Source organism: Panthera uncia, chromosome B4, assembly GCF_023721935.1.
Source record: "Panthera uncia isolate 11264 chromosome B4, Puncia_PCG_1.0, whole genome shotgun sequence".
NCBI classification, from domain to species: Eukaryota; Metazoa; Chordata; class Mammalia; order Carnivora; family Felidae; genus Panthera; species Panthera uncia.
In genome coordinates this window covers 1069885-1090111 of record NC_064809.1, presented here as the reverse complement: position 1 = coordinate 1090111, position 20227 = coordinate 1069885, and the positions used below count along the sequence as shown (strand labels likewise).

General features: G+C 48.8%; 1 protein-coding gene across 4 annotated transcripts in view; it reads right to left on the bottom strand.

Moving 5' to 3' along the window:
• Nucleotides 1-7485: 7485 nt before the first annotated feature.
• The window catches only part of WDR37 (WD repeat domain 37), a 79148-nt gene continuing 66406 nt past the window's right edge, over nucleotides 7486-20227 (bottom strand). The window contains exons 15-16 of one of the 4 annotated variants that reach the window (XM_049626766.1): nucleotides 12888-12983; nucleotides 7486-8404 (exon numbers count right to left, since the gene is read on the bottom strand). In XM_049626766.1, the coding sequence (XP_049482723.1) occupies nucleotides 8390-8404; nucleotides 12888-12983 (111 nt within the window). In that variant the 3' untranslated portion in view covers nucleotides 7486-8389. Of the gene's footprint in view, nucleotides 8405-12307; nucleotides 12984-20227 lie in introns of those variants that run through there. The other 3 variants (XM_049626767.1, XM_049626765.1, XM_049626763.1) reach the window with 3 other exon arrangements.

The following is a 20227-nucleotide window of genomic DNA, read 5'->3' as shown; positions in this document are numbered from 1 at the left end:
GTCTGTGTTGTTTGAAGCCACTACATTTACATTCATTTCTTACAACAGGAAACTAATAAAAGCCCTCTGGTACTTTTTAGCTTCACAATTCTGCTTGGTTCCTCTTATAACTCTGTCTCTTTCCTGCTAGTCTCTGCTTGGTGAGACGACGTTTACGTTAGTGGACTTCATTCTTTAGGCTGGGCTTCCCCCAGTTTGACACATCAAAACAGCTCACTTAAAGTCCCTGTCAGGGCACCTGGGGGGCTCAGCCGGTTGAGCGACCGACTCTTGATTTCAGCTCAGGTCATGGTCTCATGGTTCATGGGATCGAGCCCTGAATTAGGCTCTGTGCTGACAGCCCAGAGCCTGCTTGGGATCCTCTCTCTCGCCCTCTGTCTCTGCCCCTCCCCAACTTGTACTTTCTCTTTCAAAATAAATAAATAAGCTCAAAAAAAAATAAAAGTAAAATAAAGTCCCTGTCCAGGAAGTGAGCATCTGGACTTCCTCAGGGACAGACTCTACTGACTGTTTCTCTTCCTGTGTCACGTGTCTCCTTCTGTCACGTGTGGCCACCAAAGTCTCTGTCCAGTGAGCTTGGTAACCAGCTAACAGAGCCCTTCAACAATCACCATAAATGCCGTGAACCAGTAAGATGCCCGGTGTTTGTAGAGCACTCTGGGAGCACGTGGGAGCACGCCTTTACTGCCCCGACAGGCAGCTTACGACTGCGTCTCGGCCCTCCACCCTCTCCCTGTGCAGAGCCTTGAGCTCAGCCAGAAGGGGGAGATCAGGACCGATTCGGGTCTTCCCGGGCACGGAGGTGTGCACAGACCTTCCAGATCCCCAGGACTGGGTGAGCTTTCCCGAAGCCCTCTGTGGACATCCATTTCCGCAGTCTTTCCTGTTCAGTTTTTGGTCAGCTTCTTATGTGTCCTGTGACTGTCACCCCAGGCAGCTGTGATGGGGAGCAGTTGCTGACTTTCTCCCTAACAACCGGCCCAGGGAAACAGGCTGTTCACAGGACAAGTTGTGGGTCAGACCAAAGGAAGACAAGCCCTGTGAGGCAGGGTTCCCGGGGAGGTAGCACTTTTGACAACAGTCACATGGCGATGCTCTGGGGACAAGGCTCTTGGGGAGTTCTCTCCAGTGGTGACCAGGCCGCAGTATCTTGCACTGCTGTCACTGTGAGGCTGGGGGACAGGGACAGCTGAAGTTAAACCAACACTAAACTTGCTATTTCTACCAAGATTCAAGATTCAGGCACTTTCCCTTGAATTGCTGCAGTCTTTGGGCATTTTCCCGAGCTCTGCAAAGGGTGATTGTGACAATTTTTGTCAGTGTTCTCACTGCTTTCAAAGAGAAGGTTTTCAGGGGTCCCCACTCTCCACTCCCAAAGTGCCATAGCAAAGCTGCCTGCTTGTACGGTCAGGGTCCTGGTTGTGCACATACTAAGTAGAAGGAAAAGCCTGAGCTTCAGCTTCTGTTCCAGAAGTTACGCTGTACATCATTAAACATCTGAGAGAACCCCTTGGTTCCCCCATGAAGCTTCCCAATCTTTGTTACCTGCTCCAAAGATCAATCTTTCTTACAGAAGAAGAGGCTCTGTCCTTTGTTGAGCATTTTTTCATGAACAGAGATAAGTTTTCCTATCCATTTAGCCATAATAGCTCCAGAACATCTGAGAGCTTGAAAACGGCTAATGGAAAGCCATGCATGATGTGTCATTAAAAATGATTCACTAGAAATACAGCTTTTCAAGAGCCCAAATTTAATAAACATTGGACTATGTGTGTTGACCTTACAGGACACTAGACAATGAAATTTCAAGAAAAAGAAGCAAAACGCATAAGGAGTTAAAAATAAGAAACAAAGCTGTCATTATTTACAGATGGTAAGATTTTAAATATAGAAAGTTCAAAATAATTTACATATAAATCATCAAAGTTAAAGGGAGAATGTATAAGATATAAATACACTTTGTTTACTTCTATTCATGTGACATTCTGGAAAAGGCAAAATCATCAGGCCAGAAAACAGAACAGACAATGCCAGAGCATGGTGGGTGGCGGTTGCAAGGGAACCACGGGGGAAATTTTAGGGTGGTGGGCCTATCCCGTATGGTCCCCGGGTGGTGGGCCTGTTCTGTATGGTTCTGGGTGATGGAAACTTGACTGTGCATTTGCCCAAACCCACAGAACTGGACAGCATGAAGAGCGAACTTTCCAATGCAAATATAAAACAAGGTCCTAGAATGGAATATGACAAATAAATCTAAAGTAACGACATCTGAATGACACGCGTACGATATAACTTCACTCTAGAGAGTAGATTAAAGATGGAGGTGCCTACCAAAGTAACTGCTATTGGGACTAGAAACTAAAGACGGAAGGACCGAACCCGACTCTCTGCATCTGTTTGTCACAGGGTGTGAGCTACCAATTCTGAACATAGTCTCCTTCTGTCCTAGAGATGAACAGAGACGGTGGACGTGGGGGCCTGGTTTCTCCATGTTGGGGACAAGGCACAAATAAGCGAGGATGTGGGAGGTTAGAACACATGCTTTCATCAGAAACATCAGCAAAAATCCGTGTTTCATTTATAGAGAGGGATGAGGGGTGGACAGATAAATGATAAAGAAACAGGGTACACACACATGTTCACACAGGCATGAGTCGCTCTGTCAGCTGTGTGGTAACGTCACCAGTGACGCCCCGTAGCAACAAGCACACCAAATGCTGGGGTCGTGGTTTCTAAATATCATTCTCCAGGACAAGGAGGATGGTATTTCTCCATGATTCTTCGGAGAACTGGCTGACTCTGGGGTTGGGGCAGAGAAAGATGATCCCAGAACATCTTTTTGTAACAGAAAGAAAGACGTTGCTGAATAAAAAGAAACCCATAATTATGGGCGTACGTCAAAGGGACAAAAGAGTCAACTTGAAAGGGCCCTAAATAGAAAAAAAAAAAAAAAAAAAAAAAACAAACAGAACAACGGGAGAAGTACAGTGAATAATGTAGTATTGGATCATAACCCAAAGTATAAAACAAATACCCATGAGTCCAGACGGATACAAGTAAATGACTGCATAAATGAAGGGTGAAGAGGAGACTGAGAGCCCTGAGAAGATTTCCAGGAGCATATGGACACACTCTCCAACCCGAGCTGACAGTGGGCTAGACTTATTCACTTACTCCAAGGAACAGATTATGGAAGGGAAAATTGGTAACCTCACAGTGGACAGAGGGGCTGGTACCACCTTCATCAAGCCTTATCATCCCCAGTGATAAGTCACGTTGCTATGACACGTCCTGATATCATGCAATGAGAAAGTGGTATCTTCCCAAACACCCACACCTGAAATCTAAACTTGAGGAAGACACCAGAGAAACTGAATCTGAGGGACACTGTACAAGACTAACAGTCTTCAAAACTGTCAAGGCCACAAGAAACAAGCGAAGACTGAGGAGACTAAGCAGCTACACACGTTGGGGGTCTCAGACAGGCCCTGGGACAGAGAAAGACATAGTGGGAGAGCCTGCGAGACCCAAGTAAAGTCTGGAGCTTACTCACACTGGTGTGTCCTTGTTAATCTCTTAGTGTGGACAAGCGTGCCATGGTCGTGTAAGATGTAAGGAATCCAGGTGATAGGTACACAGTAACTCTTTGTACTGCATTTTCAACTTTTCTGTTGAGCTAAAATTATTCCAAAATAAGCAATATATGGGGCACCTGGGTGGCTCAGTCGGTTAAGCATCCAAATGTTGATTTTGGCTCAGGTCATGATCTCACAGTTCCTGAGTTCCAGCCCCACATCAGGCTCTGCGCTGACAGCACGGAGCCTGCTTGGGTTTCTCTCTTTCTCCTCCTGCCCCTCCCTGACGTGTGCACATTCAATCTCTCAAAACAAGTAAACATTTAAAAAATAAGCAATATATGAAAAAGAAATTGAGATTTAAGCAAATTTTCCAACATAAGAGCAACACACACACACAAAAAAACCATTGCATTTCTTTTTATGAACAATAAATCGTTTAAAAATAAACTTTTAAATTGGGGCGCCTGGGTGGCTCGGTCGGTTAAGCGTCTGACTTCGGCTCAGGTCATGATCTCATGGTCCGTGGGTTCGAGCCCCGCGTCGGGCTCTGTGCTGACAGCTCAGAGCCTGGAGCCTGTTTCAGATTCTGTGTCTCCCTCTCTCTGTGACCCTCCCCCGTTCATGCTCTGTCTCTCTCTGTCTCAAAAATAAATAAAAAAACGTTAAAAAAAAATAAATTAAAAAAAAATAAATAAATAAAAATAAACTTTTAAAACACCATTTACTAAAACATAACAATTATGAAGTACCTAGGAATAACTAACCACAGATGTTTAAGACTTTATGGAGAAAATTATACAACTTCACTGAGAATTATTAAAAATAGAAAGACCTAGGGGCGCCTGGGTGGCGCAGTCGGTTAAGTGTCCGACTTCAGCCAGGTCACGATCTCGCGGTCCGTGAGTTCGAGCCCCGCGTCAGGCTCTGGGCTGATGGCTTGGAGCCTGGAGCCTGTTTCCGATTCTGTGTCTCCCTCTCTCTCTGCCCCTCCCCCGTTCATGCTCTGTCTCTCTCTGCCCCAAAAATAAATAAAAAACGTTAAAAAAAAAAATAGAAAGACCTAAATACACGCAGTGTTAGCCCACGTTCTTATATTGGAAGACACGTTCCTTTAAAACATCAATTCTCTCCAAATTGACCTCCAGATTCAATGGATGCCAATCCAAACTCCCAACAGACTTTTATTTTTTAAACCCTAGGTTTTCCCTATTAAATGCAAAGATTACAAAACTTGGTTAATCAAGATATTGACACGGGGATTGGGAAATAGGCAGCAGATCAGAATACCACGAGCCCAGACACAGGGCGGGATACGTGTCCACAGATGGACGCTGGGTAAGTGTCCAAGGGGACTGTGTGGGTCACCGGTGCTGGGACCACTGAACATTCATGTGGAAAACACAGGAAGGCGTGCTCCGATCTCCCACTATATGTAAAAGTTGATTCCAGTTGTGTTGGAGGCCAGGTGTGGAATCTTTTGCAAGATTACACAGAAAACTACCTTTGTAACCTTGGGAAAGGGAAAAATTTCAATAACGTAGATACAAAAAACAAAACCTACAAAGGAAAATATTGATAAATTTGACTCCATTAAAACTTTTTAGGGGCACCTGGGTGGCTCAGCCGGTTAAGCATCTGACTCGGTTTCAGCTCAGGTCAGGATCTCACAGTTCATGGGTTCAAGTCCCACATCGGACCATGCGCTGACAATGCAGAGCCTGCTTGGGATTCTCTCCCCTTCTCTCTCTCCCTCTCAATCTCTCTCTCTCTCTCTCTGCCCCTCCCGTTTGCTGTCTCTCTATCAAAGATAAATAAACATTGACAAGATCATTTGGAGAGACTTGAGCAGAGCAGGAACCAAGTGCGGGGCGTGCTGAGGGCAGGGCCTGTGTGACTGCCCAGCCACCCCCATGAACTAGCTGTACTTGTTAGCATAGCTGAACAAGGGACATCAGACAGCCCAGCAACTCAGTGTCAGGGAATATGCCCACGAAATCCTGTGCCCGCCCACCAGAGACTTAGCAAACTCACCCGTAGCCCTGTACCCAACAGCACGGCTGTTCACGCACTCAGGCTGTCCCCTCCTTGTGCCCAGGCTGGGCCTGGGACTGGCAGACGTGTAAACATGGACCTGCGAACACCTGGCTGGGGCCCACCCTGCTGACAACTTCCTCCGAGTCTCCCGATGGCTGTGCCTGGGAGGGCCCTTCCCGTAACCAGGCCAGGCCGTGAGTTCACAGACAATCTTGTCCACAGTGCGGGTGAACTCTGCGTGCTGCCAGACCCCTCAGTGGCCGTGAAGCAGGCATCCTTGTCACCAGCCCAGCAGGGGACAGCCACTGCATGGGAAAAGCCAGCGAGCACGCCCAGCCCGGCCGGTACCCACAGAACCAGGGGAGATATGGGCAGAGGGGCGCGAGCCACTGAGTTGGGAAGAGACGAGCGGGGCCACCCACCGTCCTCCACTGCAGCTTGGACATGTGTGGCCAGAACTGCTTGTGTCCTGGAGGGTGAGGCCTGGGAGCATAACAGGACACAGATCCACTTACATGAGACTCAAACACAGGCACATCTGAGCAATCACGACTCAAGGGTTCTATTTCCATTAAAGCTACAAAGAAATGCAGAGGAGTAGTGTCACAGATGTCCAGACAAAGGTCACGTTTAGGAGAAAGGAAATCAGGTAGGACGGGCAGGTCTGGGTTACTGGCAACACTCTACCTTTAACTCAAGTACAAGTGCTCTGTCCCTCCTAAATGTCACACTACACCTTGTCTTTAAATCCTATGCAGGCGTTTAAGGCGCTGCCTGATAGACGTGGTCGATTTCCGCTTAAAGTTTTTGTTTTTAGAGCAACACCATTCCTAGGAGCTTTTTGTTCCTTTGCTGTGGTTTTATTAGTGTATCAAAGATAAGGGTAGTGACTACACAGCTAGTATCCTGTGATGGGGAAGGGGTTGCTCACAACGGCGGGTTCGGGATCCCGCCTTTGAGTGTGCGAGACCTGAAGGCATGGGAAGTCGCTCCGTCGGGACTGAAGACCTGAGGCAGTGCTACTCACAGAGGCACGGAACATGCCGGAAGCATCCACAGACACGAATTCCCACCTGGGACGTGGTGGCATGTCCTGCATCCTGACCGCCGTGGGATCGAGCACGCTGGCACGTGAGAGGCGGTGTGCACGGCACGGGGGCAGTGGCTCCCCGTCCCCAGAACCAGCCCAGAGCCACGGGGCTGCGTTCCCGTCACCTGCCCCTCCTTCGGGGCTCGGGGACACAGTGGTCCCCCACAGCCTTGCTCTTACTCCGCCCCATTCCTGAGCACCTCACGCAAAACCACGGGGCCACGGTGGACAGCTGACACCACGCTTCCTTATTTTTCAAAATAAAGCCAAGCGTCAGCCTGGGTTTCGGAAATTCCATGAGAGGCCTGCCCAGAATTGGCCCTGGGGCTCCCACAGGGGTGGGAGGTGTGGACCACCGGCACCAGGACCCTCTGAAGGGGGAAATTAATCAGCAGACGGCCGTCCCAGAAGCTCATTCTCCTCTTCTGACCAACACAAGTGGACGTCTTCACGGGTTTCGTGTTCTTTAATTCCTCACGCCATGGCACGAGGCCAAACCCTGGGCACCTGGCACGTGTCGGTTGCCTCGGGGACAGACAGACAAGGTCAGCGCATCCTCGGGCAGCACGCACCCCAGGAGAAATCACACGGCTCACTCGGGAGTCGACGAGACAGGCCGCCCCCACCCTGGGCCCACACAGCAGGTGCGCTGTCCCCAGCGGCTTTGCGTGCCGGAGAAGGAAAGGTGGCTCTGAGGGCTGTCACCGAGAACTCAGGTGAGACAAACGCAGTGTCCAGGGCTGGAGCAGGCTTCATCGCGCAGGTAAACACAGGCTTCACAAGACGAAGAGAACTTCATGGAATACCCAAGAACCTCATCTTGTGAGATTCAAAATTCAAAAAAATTTTTTTAATGTTAACCTTATAAAACAATCAAATTCCTATATGTTCTTTCTTTTTAATGTTTTATTTACTTTTGAGAGAGAGAGTGTGCACATACAAGCAGGGGAAGGGGGGGAAGGCAAGAGAGAGAGGGAGAATCCCAAGCAGGCTCCACGCTGTCAACACACAGCCCAAACTGGGGAACTATGAGATCATGACCCGAGCTGAAGTCAGACGCTTAACCGACTGAGCCACCCAGGCGCCCTGAATTCCTAGGTGTTCTTTAGTCTATTGGTGGACTTTTCCCCCATTTCTTTGATCTACCTCTGTGTGCATTTACTACCACTGCACAGCTTTAATCACTATAGATTGTTAATCTCTAGCAACCCCCATCAACATTTTCATGACTAGTTTTACTCACTGCTCATTTCTGGACTAACTCGTCTAGAATCCTATTCCAAGTTTTATTGGGATTAGATTAAATTTATGGACTAACTTTAGGGGGACTGATGACTTTTTGGTGTGGAGACTCCTTGCCAAAAGTGTGGAATGCTTTTCCATACGTTCAAATTTTTAAAACATTTTCCGCCTTTTACCCTTTTTTTTCCACCCCCACCCCCACCCTGTCAACCACCAATCTGTTCGGCACCTTTAAGTTTATTTTGGTTTTAGACTCCACATACAAGTAAGACCATACAGTACTTGTCTTTATGACTTCTTTCACTTAGCAGAACGCCCATGACATCCACCCGTGTGGGAAGATCTCTTTCTTTCTCATGGCTGAATAACATTCCGTCGTATACACACCACATCTTCTTTACCCACTCGTCCGTCAACAGACACTTAGCTTGTTTCCAGGTCTTCGCTACCACGAATAATGCTGCAATGAACAGAGGGTGCAGATATTTTTTTGAATTAAGTGTTCTCATTTTCTACAGATAAATACCCAAAAGCTGGATGGCTGGATCATAAGGTAATTTCATTTTTAACTTTCTGGGGACCCCCCATACTGGTTTTGGCAGAGCGGCTGCACCAGTTTGCACTCCCACCAGCAGTGCAAGAGGTTCCCCTTTCTCTGCATCCTCGCCAGTGCCTGCTGTTTTTTGTGTGTTGGATACCAGCCATTCTGACAGGTGTCACGTGGCACCTCCTTGTGGTTTGCATTTCCCCGATGGTCGGTGACACTGAGCACCTCCTCACGTACCTGTTGGCTACCTATTTGTCTTCTTTGGAAAGGTATCTCTGCCCGTATTTCAATCAGATCGGGGTTTTTTGCTTTCAAGTTGTAGAAGTTCTTTATATATTTTGGAAATCAGCCTTTTATCAGACATGTGATTTCCAAGTATTATATCCCCGGTAGGCTGCCTTTTCACTCTGTGGATGGTTTCCTTTGCTGAGCGGAAGCTTTTTAGTTTGATGTGGTCCCACCTGTTCACTGTTGTTTTTGTTGACTTTGCTTTTGGTGTCAGGTCCAAAAACTCGTCACCAAGACTGATGACAAGGCGCTTACTGCCTGGGGTCTTAGATTTAAGACTTTCATCCGTTCTGACGTTATGTTTGTGCACGGTGGAGGACAGTGGCCCAGTGTCATTCTTCAATGCTGCTGTCCAGTTCTTGCAACACCATTTGTGGAAGAGACTGTCCTTTCCCCATTGTGTGTTCTTGCTCCCTTGTCGTGAATTAATTGGCCGTGTAGGTGTGGGTTTATTTCTGGATCCCATCCTGTTCCACCAAGTTATGTGTCTGTTTTTGTGCCAGTACCATACTGTTTCGATCACTATAACTGTGTGACATAGTTTAAAATCAAGGAGCTCGATGCCTCCAGCTTTGTGCTTTCTCACGACTGCTTTCAATTTTCAGAGTCTTTTGTGGTTCCACACAAATGTAGGACTTGTTCCAGCCGTACGGATAAATGTCGTTAGAATCCGGACAGGGATTGCACAGAATCTCCACGGTGCTTTGGGTAGGATGGACATTTTAACAACACTGGTTCTTCCAATCCTTAAGAATCTTAAAGATGTGTGTCCTCTTATACTAGACCCCAGTTTAATCTTCCCATTTCTAAATATTACAACTTTTTAAAAACAGCATTGATTACTGAATAGCACAGAATCTCTGCGATTTGGAGGCCACAATCCCTGTCTCCTCAAGAATTACATTTTGCAAATCAAATAGCAGTGGGACATCAGAGATCTGTATCAAAACAACCAGAGAGGGACAGAGCTCACAGGACATGGGCCATGAGATGGAAACTACCAGAACCGGCTGTGGGAACAGGGCTCATCATCCTCTTCTGCTTTTGTGTATGTTTGCAAATGTCCATAACAAGCAGTTTAGAAAGAAAGGGGAAAAGGAAACGGTCAATACTGCTGCCCAGGCAACAGAAAATTATGTATTTACTGCCTTCCCTTCTGCCTTGTAAGACGACGACCCAAGAGCAGATGGCAGTCCTCAGGCGGCAGGGGTGCTGCTCCAGGGCCCTCCGTCAGAGAAGGAAGGGCAGGGGGACACCCTGCGTGTGCCCAGGAGCAGCACTCGTCCACAGGGTGCCGTCACCCCCATTCCGTGTCCCCAGCGTGTGTGCATACACACGTGATTCACACGTGCATGAGCGTACATGGGTGACGTGAGCACTGCACGTGTGTGCCTGTGTGTGGTGTGTGCAGTGCACCACGAGCACATGCGTGTGGTAGGGTCACGTGCGGCATGTGGGTCACGTGCGGTTACATGTGGGGTATGTGCACGCATCTGGTGTGCTCATGCAAGCCCGTGGGTGTCCCGTGTGATGGACATGCACGCATGTGCACTGGAGAGAGCGAGCCCAGGGCAGCCGTGGGATCACATGTGGCTCCCAGCTCCCCTCACTGCCTCTGTGGCAGCCACTCACCAGGTCCACACAGCCCTCCTCCCCAAGTTTCCCTCAACCCTTTGCGCAAGCCACATATGGTGCCGTCACTGAACTCCCCTCGACTGCCCCGTTCCTCTAGGACCTTCAATGACTCTGTCTGTCATCCTGCCAAGGGCTGCCCTGTCCCCTCCTCCCCAAGCTCTCCCTCCAACACTGTGGCCCCGCGTCCCACGCAACAAATGTGCATAGACGGCCCACGTCATGTCCTGTGTAAGCCTCTCACGTTGTCAGTCTTTCACAGGACAACAGTGAGATGTATCCTGTGCACCTGCTATGGTGCCTGACACGCTGGACAGCCGTGAGGAGGGGAGGTCTGGGAATCGCGTCCTCCCTGCATGGTGTGCAAACCCTGTCCTCAAGTTACAACTCCTGAGCTTGTTTATGCGTCTGTGTCACTAGCATAAGGCCCGTCTTCTGGACGCAAGGTGACATCTGGATTCTAGCGCCTAGCGGGCGAGCGGTGAGCGTCTGCCCGGACACGTGTGCCGAGAAGGGAGAGGCCTGTGGCGTAATGCTCATGCTGCGGGTGCCTCAGTGAAGGACAGCGAAAAATGCCGACGACCCTGAGTGCTGTGTCCACACCCTAATCCTGACACTTATGGATTATGGCCAAAGTCGTGAATCTCTGAGTCTCCACACCCTCATCTTTAAAATGAGGTCTCTGCCTGGTTGTTGCCGATGTTCAATTTCTGCTCGAGTTCCAATTACCTTTTTCCCCCGTGGTTATCTGCACGACCTCTCAATTGGAAAAATATTGCGTCCTTACTAAACGCTAAACAAACAAAAAGCCTCCAAGAGCGTGCCAGGAGCTGGGAGAGATTAACAAGAAGCCAACCATCCAGGGCCAAATAAATGCCCGTCCTGTCCTTAGACTGCTTCTCCAGTCCTGTCCCTGTGCCTCAGCACCTCCCACCCAGCCTGCCCGGTCCAGATGCCCCTGCCTGTGTGTCTCCACCTCCGTCTGTCTCTGCCTCTATCTCCCTGCCTCTCTGTCTCTGCCTCTGTCTCTCTCACCCTCTCCCTGCCTCTGCCTCTCTGTCTCTAACACACACATGTTGTCTCTTGGGCCTCGAACGTCAGGTCAGCACCGCACCCAGCTTCTTCCGCTCAAGAACCCACGAGCGGGTGGCATCACGCAGACACGGCTGCCCCTTCGCCGGCTTCCCTCTGGGATTCGTCTGTGCTCCCGTCTGTACAAGAAGAGGGGTCTCTGTCAGGATCTCCGCTGCAGGCACGGAGCTGTTCACGTGGACATACCAACTGACGGACAACAGAAGGGGCAAGTCCAGAAACACGCCGTGCCCCTCGCTCGACGGGACCCCACACGCGCACATGGAAATCAGGTGGGGACACAGGTGCGCCCCTGCGTGACCTTCTCTGTGATCCTGCCTGGGACAAGCCACTTGTTACACAGCACGTTGTGAACATGACGTCGAGCTGATGGGAGAAACTCCCCAGGTGCAGAAGCAAAAGAGCGAATACGCAGCGTCCTGACGAATTCATCCTGCCTTCCTACTGCTGTGTGTAGAGGCCAGAGGGGAGGCCGCCCAGTCCAGGGGTGTCGTGGGGGCACAGGCCCAGCTGCGTTAAAACGGGCTGCTGACGGGCGTATCTCAGAGCAAACACCAGCACACTCCTTCTTGGTGCCTCCGGGCACAGAGGTCACACGGCAGGTCCTCAAGGAGCCAGAGACAGAGGACGCGAGCAGCGCAGGACCAGCAGGATGAGCTGGGCCCCGAGCGGTTCACTGAGACTGCGAACCAGGCTAGTTACAGAGAAGACACAGGGAAGGGGCAGCGTGTGGTCACCCGGACCAACGAGCCCCTGGCAACCAGGGAGTCCCTGGCTGTCAACCTCAGAGGGCAAAACAAAGAAGCCAAAACAAGAGAACACACTCATCTGGACATAACACCAGACAAATGTGTGTTCCCAGGACCCACAGGCACCTTGTCTGTTTGTCCCTTAAACAACACAGGAAGAGCTGCTGTCTCCTCCCCAGGCTCCACCAGCTTGTCTGGACCCGGACACCACCCTGTGCGGCCTGAGACCTTGGATTGATACAAGGTCTCAGGACAAATCTGAAAACCAGGAAACGTTCAAATAATAAGCAGCTACTGTGTCCCACCCTCGTGGCCGGACACACTGGGACACAGAGCCACCACCGGCCTCCCGCACGCCTCCCGCCACTCCAGCCACATCACCCGTGCGAAGGCCCTGCCCAGAAGGGGTGGCTCCGTGGTTTGGACTGTTTTCAGGTCAATTCTTCAGCATCACGTGAGCTGCACTCCCTTGAAAACTGGGATTTCAGCATTTCAACATTTGGAGAGATCTCTTACCTCCCCATCTGTCCCGCAAACTTCCCTGGAATGAAGATCATACTTAGACTCTGATGACCATAATAAATTGACAGGAAACCCAAAAATCGGAAATGGGGACACACAGAATGCTTGCTCACATGAAACAACTTCTGTCCAATTTGTAGAGAAAAAGAGAGAATCCAGGCTAGTAAATGCACGTCCAGGGAACAGCGAAGCCGGGCCGATGTTCGCACCTGTAAACGCAAGGAAGAGCTCAGGAGCTCAGAACTACATGCATGTTTTACAACATTGTGTAACTAAACCTCGTTCATACTGTAGGCATGGAAAGGAGATTCTTTAAGCGGTGACCGAAAATGTGCACCAGCGGCGATCCAGAATCACGGCCCCAGGAATGTCTGCATCTCAAACCCTAGACTCCAGGGACGTGTCGCAGCCGCCCTATACGCAGCCCGTGGTGCAGGGACCCTCAGTCAAGGTCAACGGTTGAGAAAAGGCAGACTGTGGGAGATGGTCCTCGTCCCTTCTCTCCTCCCTCCACAGAGACCGTCAGAGCCACTCAGCCCAGAAACCCAGCTCGCCAGCCAGGCGTGACCCACAGGATGCACCGACGCACACATTGCAGGGCATTGTGCACAAGGCAGTCTCCACCCTGTGACGCTGGCAAACACTGATAACGGCCAAGGTGACCCATTTGCCACCTGGCATTGCCCACGGCCGAGAACAGGGGACGGAAGACGGGCTCCCTGGGAAATCGCTGCTGCCACATTTCAGGTCAAGTCAACTTAAGAGATACTAATGACCATTCAGAAGCTAACAACGTTGGTTGTTGTTTTCACACATTAAAAATTGTTTCTCGGGGCGCCTAGGGGGCTCAGTCGGTGAAGTATCCAACTTCAGCTCAGGTGATGATCTCACGGTCCGTGGGTTCGAGCCCCGCGTCGGGCTCTGTGCTGACAGCTCGGAGCCTGGAGCCTGCTTCAGATTCTGTGTCTCCCTCTCTCTCTGCCCCTCCCCTGCTCGAGCCTTGTCTCTCTCTCTCTCTCCCCAAAATAAGTAAACATTAAAACAATTTTTTTCTCAAGATTTGGAGCAGTTCACCGAGGAGATGTTAGCTAGCCCCTAACACGGTGAGCAGAAGCACACAGCCGACCGCAGGGGTGCAGGCAGTGTGAGGGGCGGAGGCCGGGGCACGTGTCCACGTTCCCAGCAGTCTCCACCTCCGGCCGACGCCACAGTTCCTGGCGGGTCTTAGAGTCCGCTTGAGGGTAGAACACACAGCAGTCACACTGAAGCGTCACCCATGCTGCAACAGAGGTCTGGAGGAAACGCCAAGATTACTCTTACAGGCTCCAGGGACACGGGAGAATAGGAAGTAATACGAGCACCTTGATACTGATAAATTCAACAGCTCTGATGAAGCACACGCGTTCTTGAGAAACACTACAAAAGCTTACTCGGGCAGAAACATAACCTGAATAAGCTTCTGTTAATTTAGAGTTACCCCCACACACACCCCAAATACACACAAACACAGGAAACTGCAGGCCACGACTTTACTAGTGAATTCTGGCAAACATTTAAGGGAGAGATAATAGCAACTCTACAAAAACTCTTACAGAAAACTGCAAAAGAAGGCTTCCAAAGTCATTATATGAGGCCTGCATTACATTAATGCCAAAACCAGACAATGGTACAAGAATGGAAACAGACCAGTATCTCTCGTAAGACACCAAAATCCTCAACATAGTAGTAGCCAATGATGCCCGGCAATATACAAAATCGTACAATATGGGGGCGCCTGGTGGCTCAGTGGGTTGAGTGTCCAACTCTTGGTTTCGGCTCAGGTCATGATCTCACGGTTCAGGAGTTAGAACCCCGCGTCAGGCTTTACATTTGCCTCGGGCTTTCTCTCTCCCTCCCTCTCTGCCCCTCCCCTATTCGTTCTCTCTCTCTCAAAATAAACTTAAAAAACAAGTATTAAAATGTCTAAAAGAAACAAAAAAAAAAGAACTTAAACACAGAGGTCCTACTCAGATTTCAGGATGTTGCCATTCAGACACAGGTGCACTGACAGTGCAGAGCCTGCTTGGGATTCTCTCTCTCCTTCTCTCTCTGCCCCTTCCCTACTCTCACAGACGCTAACTTTCTTAATAGTACGTTCTGACAAAATAGGGTTTATCCCAAAAAGGCAAGGTCGGTTCAATATTCATATAAATCCATCAATCTAAAGCATCGTATCCGCTAACTACAAAAAAACAGTCGAGATTACCTCAATAAACACACAAAAATGGCAACTGAGGAAAACCCCACATCTGTTCCTGATAAAGACCCTTCAACAATCATGAGGAGTTACTCCAATGGAGCGAGCACATGTGCAAGCACTGCTAACGTGGTAACTCGTGGGTCAAACAGGGAGTATTTTCTCATCAGAAACGACGCAGGTCGCCGTCACCAGCTCTTTCAGCACCACGCTGGGCTCCAGCCTGTGCAGGAAGACAAGGTGAGAAAGTGACAGGACCCCCTCTGAAGACAATCCAGGGGACGCCTGGGTCGCTCAGTCGGTTAAGCGTCCGACTTTGGCTTAGGTCACGATCTCTTGGTTCACAAGTTGGAGCCCCGCGTCAGGCTCTGTGCCGACAGCTCAGAGCCTGGAGCCTGCTTCGGATTCTGTGTCTCCCGGTCTCTCTCTTCTCCTCCCCCGCTCACACCGTCTCTCTCTGTCTCTCTCTCTCTGTCTCTCTCTCTCTGTCTCTCTCAATCTCTCTCAAATAAGTATTAAAAAAAAGAAGACAATCCAAAAGAATCTATTTTAAAATCTGTTTGAAGGATGACTTGGTGGCTCAGTTAAGGGTCCAAATCTTCATCTCAGGGTTGTTGAGTTCAAGCCCCAAGTTGGGGTCCGTGCTGGGCGTGAAGGCTAATTTAAATAAACAAATACATTTTTTAAAAATCTGTTAGAACAGGTGAATTCGGGAAACCCTTCAGGCTGAGGGATAGATGTACTCCCCCCACCCCCAACCTTTACTGTTGGGGAAAAGCTGTCTTCTCCCTTCACTCCTGCGGATCCAAAATTGGAGACTGGTGGTCTTTCCTTCTGAGGCAACTATTCCACTCTCCCCTCCTGTGGCTTGTGTGGTTCCTGATCACTGCTCCTCTGTAGGTGGCGTGTGTTTTCTCTGGCTCCTTTCAAGATCTGCTCTTTTATTGTTTTTTTTTTTGTTTTGTTTTGTTTTTTTCACGTTTATTCATTTTTTGATATAGAGAGACAGAGCGTGAGCAAGGGAGCGCCAGAGAGAGAGGGCGACACAAAATCCGAAGCAGGCTCCGGGCTCCAAGCTGTCAGCACAGAGGCCCACACGGGGCTCGAACTCACAGACTGCGAGATCATGACCTGAGCTCAAGTCGGATGCTCAACTGACTGAGCCACCCAGGCACCCCTATTGTTTGTTTTTTAAAGACTTTATCTTTAAGGAATTTCTGCGCCCAGCGTGGGGCTTGAACTCACAACCCTGAGATCAAGAGTCGCAGGCTTGACGCTGAGCCGCCAGACACCCCAGTGCCCTCAGCTGTCATTTGATTTGCCCAAGTATGGACTTCCTGGCATTTCCTCACCTGCTATGCCCTAACTTCCTTGATTTGTGGTTTTGTTTGTGTCATTCTTTGGGGAAATTCTCAATTAGGATTTCAAATCTTTCTCCCGCTCTCTTCCCTCTTCTTCCACTATTCCCGTGTGTGTGTGTGTGTGTGTGTGTGTGTGTGTGTCTCACACCTTTCTATAACCGTTCAACAACACCTGGGCATTCCGTTCTGCTTTGTTCACCCTTCTTTCTCTTTGCTTTTCAGTTTGGAAAGTTTCTATCGACTGATCTTAAAGCTGTCTTGAGGGTTTCCTTCTTCGGCTGGGTCAGGTCTACAGAAAGAGCCATCAAAGACCTTCATTCCTGTGAGTGTGTCTTTACTTCTAGTATTTCTCTCGATTCTTCCTTGGAGCTCCCCCTCTGTTCACGTTCCCCACCTGCCCTTTCCACACGGCCTTGGGCATGTGCCTCGTGCTGCCTTCAGCCACACCCAGGTCTGCCTCGATTTCACAGGGCGCCTGGGCCCTGGGCCGTGACCCCCCGGGGCCGCTGAGGCACCCTTGCCCTTGCACGAGACAGGGCGCTGCTGCGGTGAGGCTTCTTCCTCGGTGAGGAGGCATCTGGGGTGAATGCAGAGCAGCTATCCCTCCCCGCCTCCGGACCAGAATGGCGGGCTTTCCTCTGATCTTCCCAATGGGAACTTTGGGAACTCAGCGCTGCCCCTGGAGACAACACCCACTGGCTGGGCCCCAGGGGCTTGAACTCTCCAGCCTGACCACCCTCGGCCCCTGATGGGCTCCCGCTCGAGCTGCCTCTGTGCACCTGCTGCGTCTCCAGTTTTCACGGCAGCGGTGTGCCCTCTGCCCTCAATTCTCTAGTGGACCTCAGAAGAGTCACTAATTTCAGTCCGTTCGCCTTTTCTCTCGTTATGAGGGAAGAGAGAACTTCTGAGCTTTCCACATGTCACAGCAGAAACCATAAGTCTCCAGAACGAGCCCTTTGGAAACTGCAGGGCAGTTTCTTCTCAAGAAAAACACTCTCTCCACATGGCCCAGCGGTTCCACTCCTGGGTGTCCGCCCAGCAGAAGCGTGTCAGTGCGTGAACACAGGGCTGACACGCGTGCATTCCCACCAGCTTCACCTGGGACAGCCAAAGGCTGAAAACAACACACACCACCATCAACAGGGACGTGCATAAACAAACATGGTAACATCCATGCAAACGACACCAGTCAGCAATAAAGTGGAACACATTCAGATATGCAAGACCAGCTTTTGTGGAAGAAGACAAAACTCAGCACAAACTGCATAAGTGCGTTTACATAAAATTATAGAAAATGCAAAATAAGCTTCAGTGACAGAAAGTGGACAGGGTGGTCACCAGGAACGGAGCCTGGAGGGGCAGCAGGGAGGAAATGCAGACAGGCATGAACAACTGGGTGACAAGCTGCATTTATCTTGACTGTGGCAAGGTCTTCATGGGTGAATATGTCAAAACCTACCCAATCTTACACTCTATAAATGTTCAGCGTATGCTTGATCAACTATACCACAATAAAGCTGTTTTTAAAAAGAGGAAAAAATAGGGGCACCTGGGGGGCTCAGTCAGTTGAGTGCCCAACTTTGGCTCAGGTCATGATCTCACAGTTGGTTCATGAGTTCGAGACCCACGTCGGGCTCTGTGCTGACAGTTCAGAGCCTGGAGCCTGCTTTGGATTCTCTCTCTCTCCCTCCTCTCTCTCTCTCTCTCTCTCTCTCAAAAATAAACACTAAAAAAAACTTTTAAAGAGGAAAAAATAAAATTAGTTTCATGTAACACTTAGGGATTGGTTATAGAATATACAGAATTACTGGGGCGCCTGGGTGGCTCAGTCGGTTAAGCGTCCGACTTCCGCTCGGGTCATGATCTCGCGGTTCGTGGGTTTGAGTCCCACGTTGGGCTCTGTACTGACAGCTTGGAGCCTGGAGCCTGCTTTGGATTCTGTGTCTCCCTCTCTCTCTGCCCCTCCCCCAATTGTGCTCTGTCTCTATAAAAAATAAATAAAATGTAAAAAAAAAATTTAGAATATATACAATTACTTCTGTCACTGAAAAAGAAAACATAAAGTTTACAGCAGGACTTTTGTTTTTACTGAGAATTAATTCAGATCAAGAAGACACCTGTAATACATGTGCACTGTAGAAAATGATATTTTTAAGCAAATATACCAAAACTTACCCACCGAGACAAATAAATGCTGCTTTCCCCAAAACACAGGCTGTGAGAAAAAACATTCTACTCTGGTATGTGGCCATTACGCAACACAATTTTTGGACTGTCTCCTGGATTTGAAATTACTTCAGTTTATGAGCAACATAAGAAAGCTACTTTTATTGTTTTATGATCACACCTGGTAAATGAAATCCTTATTACATTTCCCACTTTAAAGCTAGAATTTCCAAAATGTATTTGAAAACAACACAATTTTGACACAGTGTAACATGGCCTTTTTACAATTTCCTTAGTATTTTTTTTCAAGAACATTATCTCGGAACAAAACTGGCTTTGTCTTTCCTCCCATGGAACGCACACACTGAAAAATCAGTCACCGTAGAATCATAAAACTACATGTTTGTAAGAGGAACAAGAATTAATTTCTGGAGTAGAACAGGGATATGCGAGAGGCCTGGACATGACACAGACAAAAATATTACTCCAAAAACCCCTATTTTATCACCACCACGTTCATCCACCCTTGTAATAGCACGCATCTTCTATTTAGAATTTTTTATATTACCTTAATCGTATAATGTTAGACACATTAACAAAATAGTAATAAGGACACCTAAGTTGTGAAATACGAAAGCTGGAACACAGGCTTGGTGTCTACATCAGGAACTGGACACCGTGAAGTCTGGGCTCTTCCTGACCCACCTTACCTCCCATCCCACTACTCCACAGCCGGCCTAGAGAACAGCAGGAAGAATCTGGAGTTTTAACTCCCATGTTCCAAAATATATGACCCTACTTGTGTATGGCTGGGCTTGCTCATGCTCTATAAAAATGGCTTTTGATTCAACACAATGTTCCAAGATCAACAATCCCACGTAGTCCTGTGTGGCCCGTTCGTTTTTACTGCTGTATTTCATTGCACACACGTGCCACAACTTATGTCCCAGTCGGTCCATGTTGCTTGGTCGCTTCCAGTCTGGCGCTACGACCTTGCTCACATCCCCTCGGGCACCCGTGGAAAAGGTGTGTCAGGACTGTGGGTCCCAAACTGGACAGCAGAATCACAAGCAGAGGCTTGTTCGAGGTGCAGATTCTTGCAATCGATCCCGATCCTCGGCCAGTAGCTCTGGGGCCAGAAATCTTCATTTTCACAGACAGACCCGCATGGTCTCCACACATCATCCTTAACAAACCATGTTCTAAAGACAGCTCGTAATTGCTGGGGCCAGGCGGCATTCACACATTCAGACTTGCAAGATCGTGTTTTCCAACTTGCTGCATTATTTTATACCCAAACCAACAGCTATAGGCGTTCCAACAGTATATATGCTTGACAGAGTTTTCCCAAATCTAATGGTTGTGAAATAGTATTTCATTTTGATCTTTTTTTTATTATTTCTATGCTTCCTTATTGACTAGTCAAGTTTTCCCTTTTGTGACACACCTATTCACGCCTCCTGCCCAATTTCTAATTCTTCTATTGACATGTAGAATTTTGTTTATACCATCCTGGATATTAATGCTTTGTGGATTATATATGCTGTGACTACCATCTGTGGCTTACCACTCACCTCTTCTAGCATGCCCTGTAAAGCACAAATCTTCACTTTTAACATGGTTGGATGTATCACTTTTTTCTAGTATGATTAATGCATTTTTGGAGAGTTGCTGAATAGACCCAAAATCA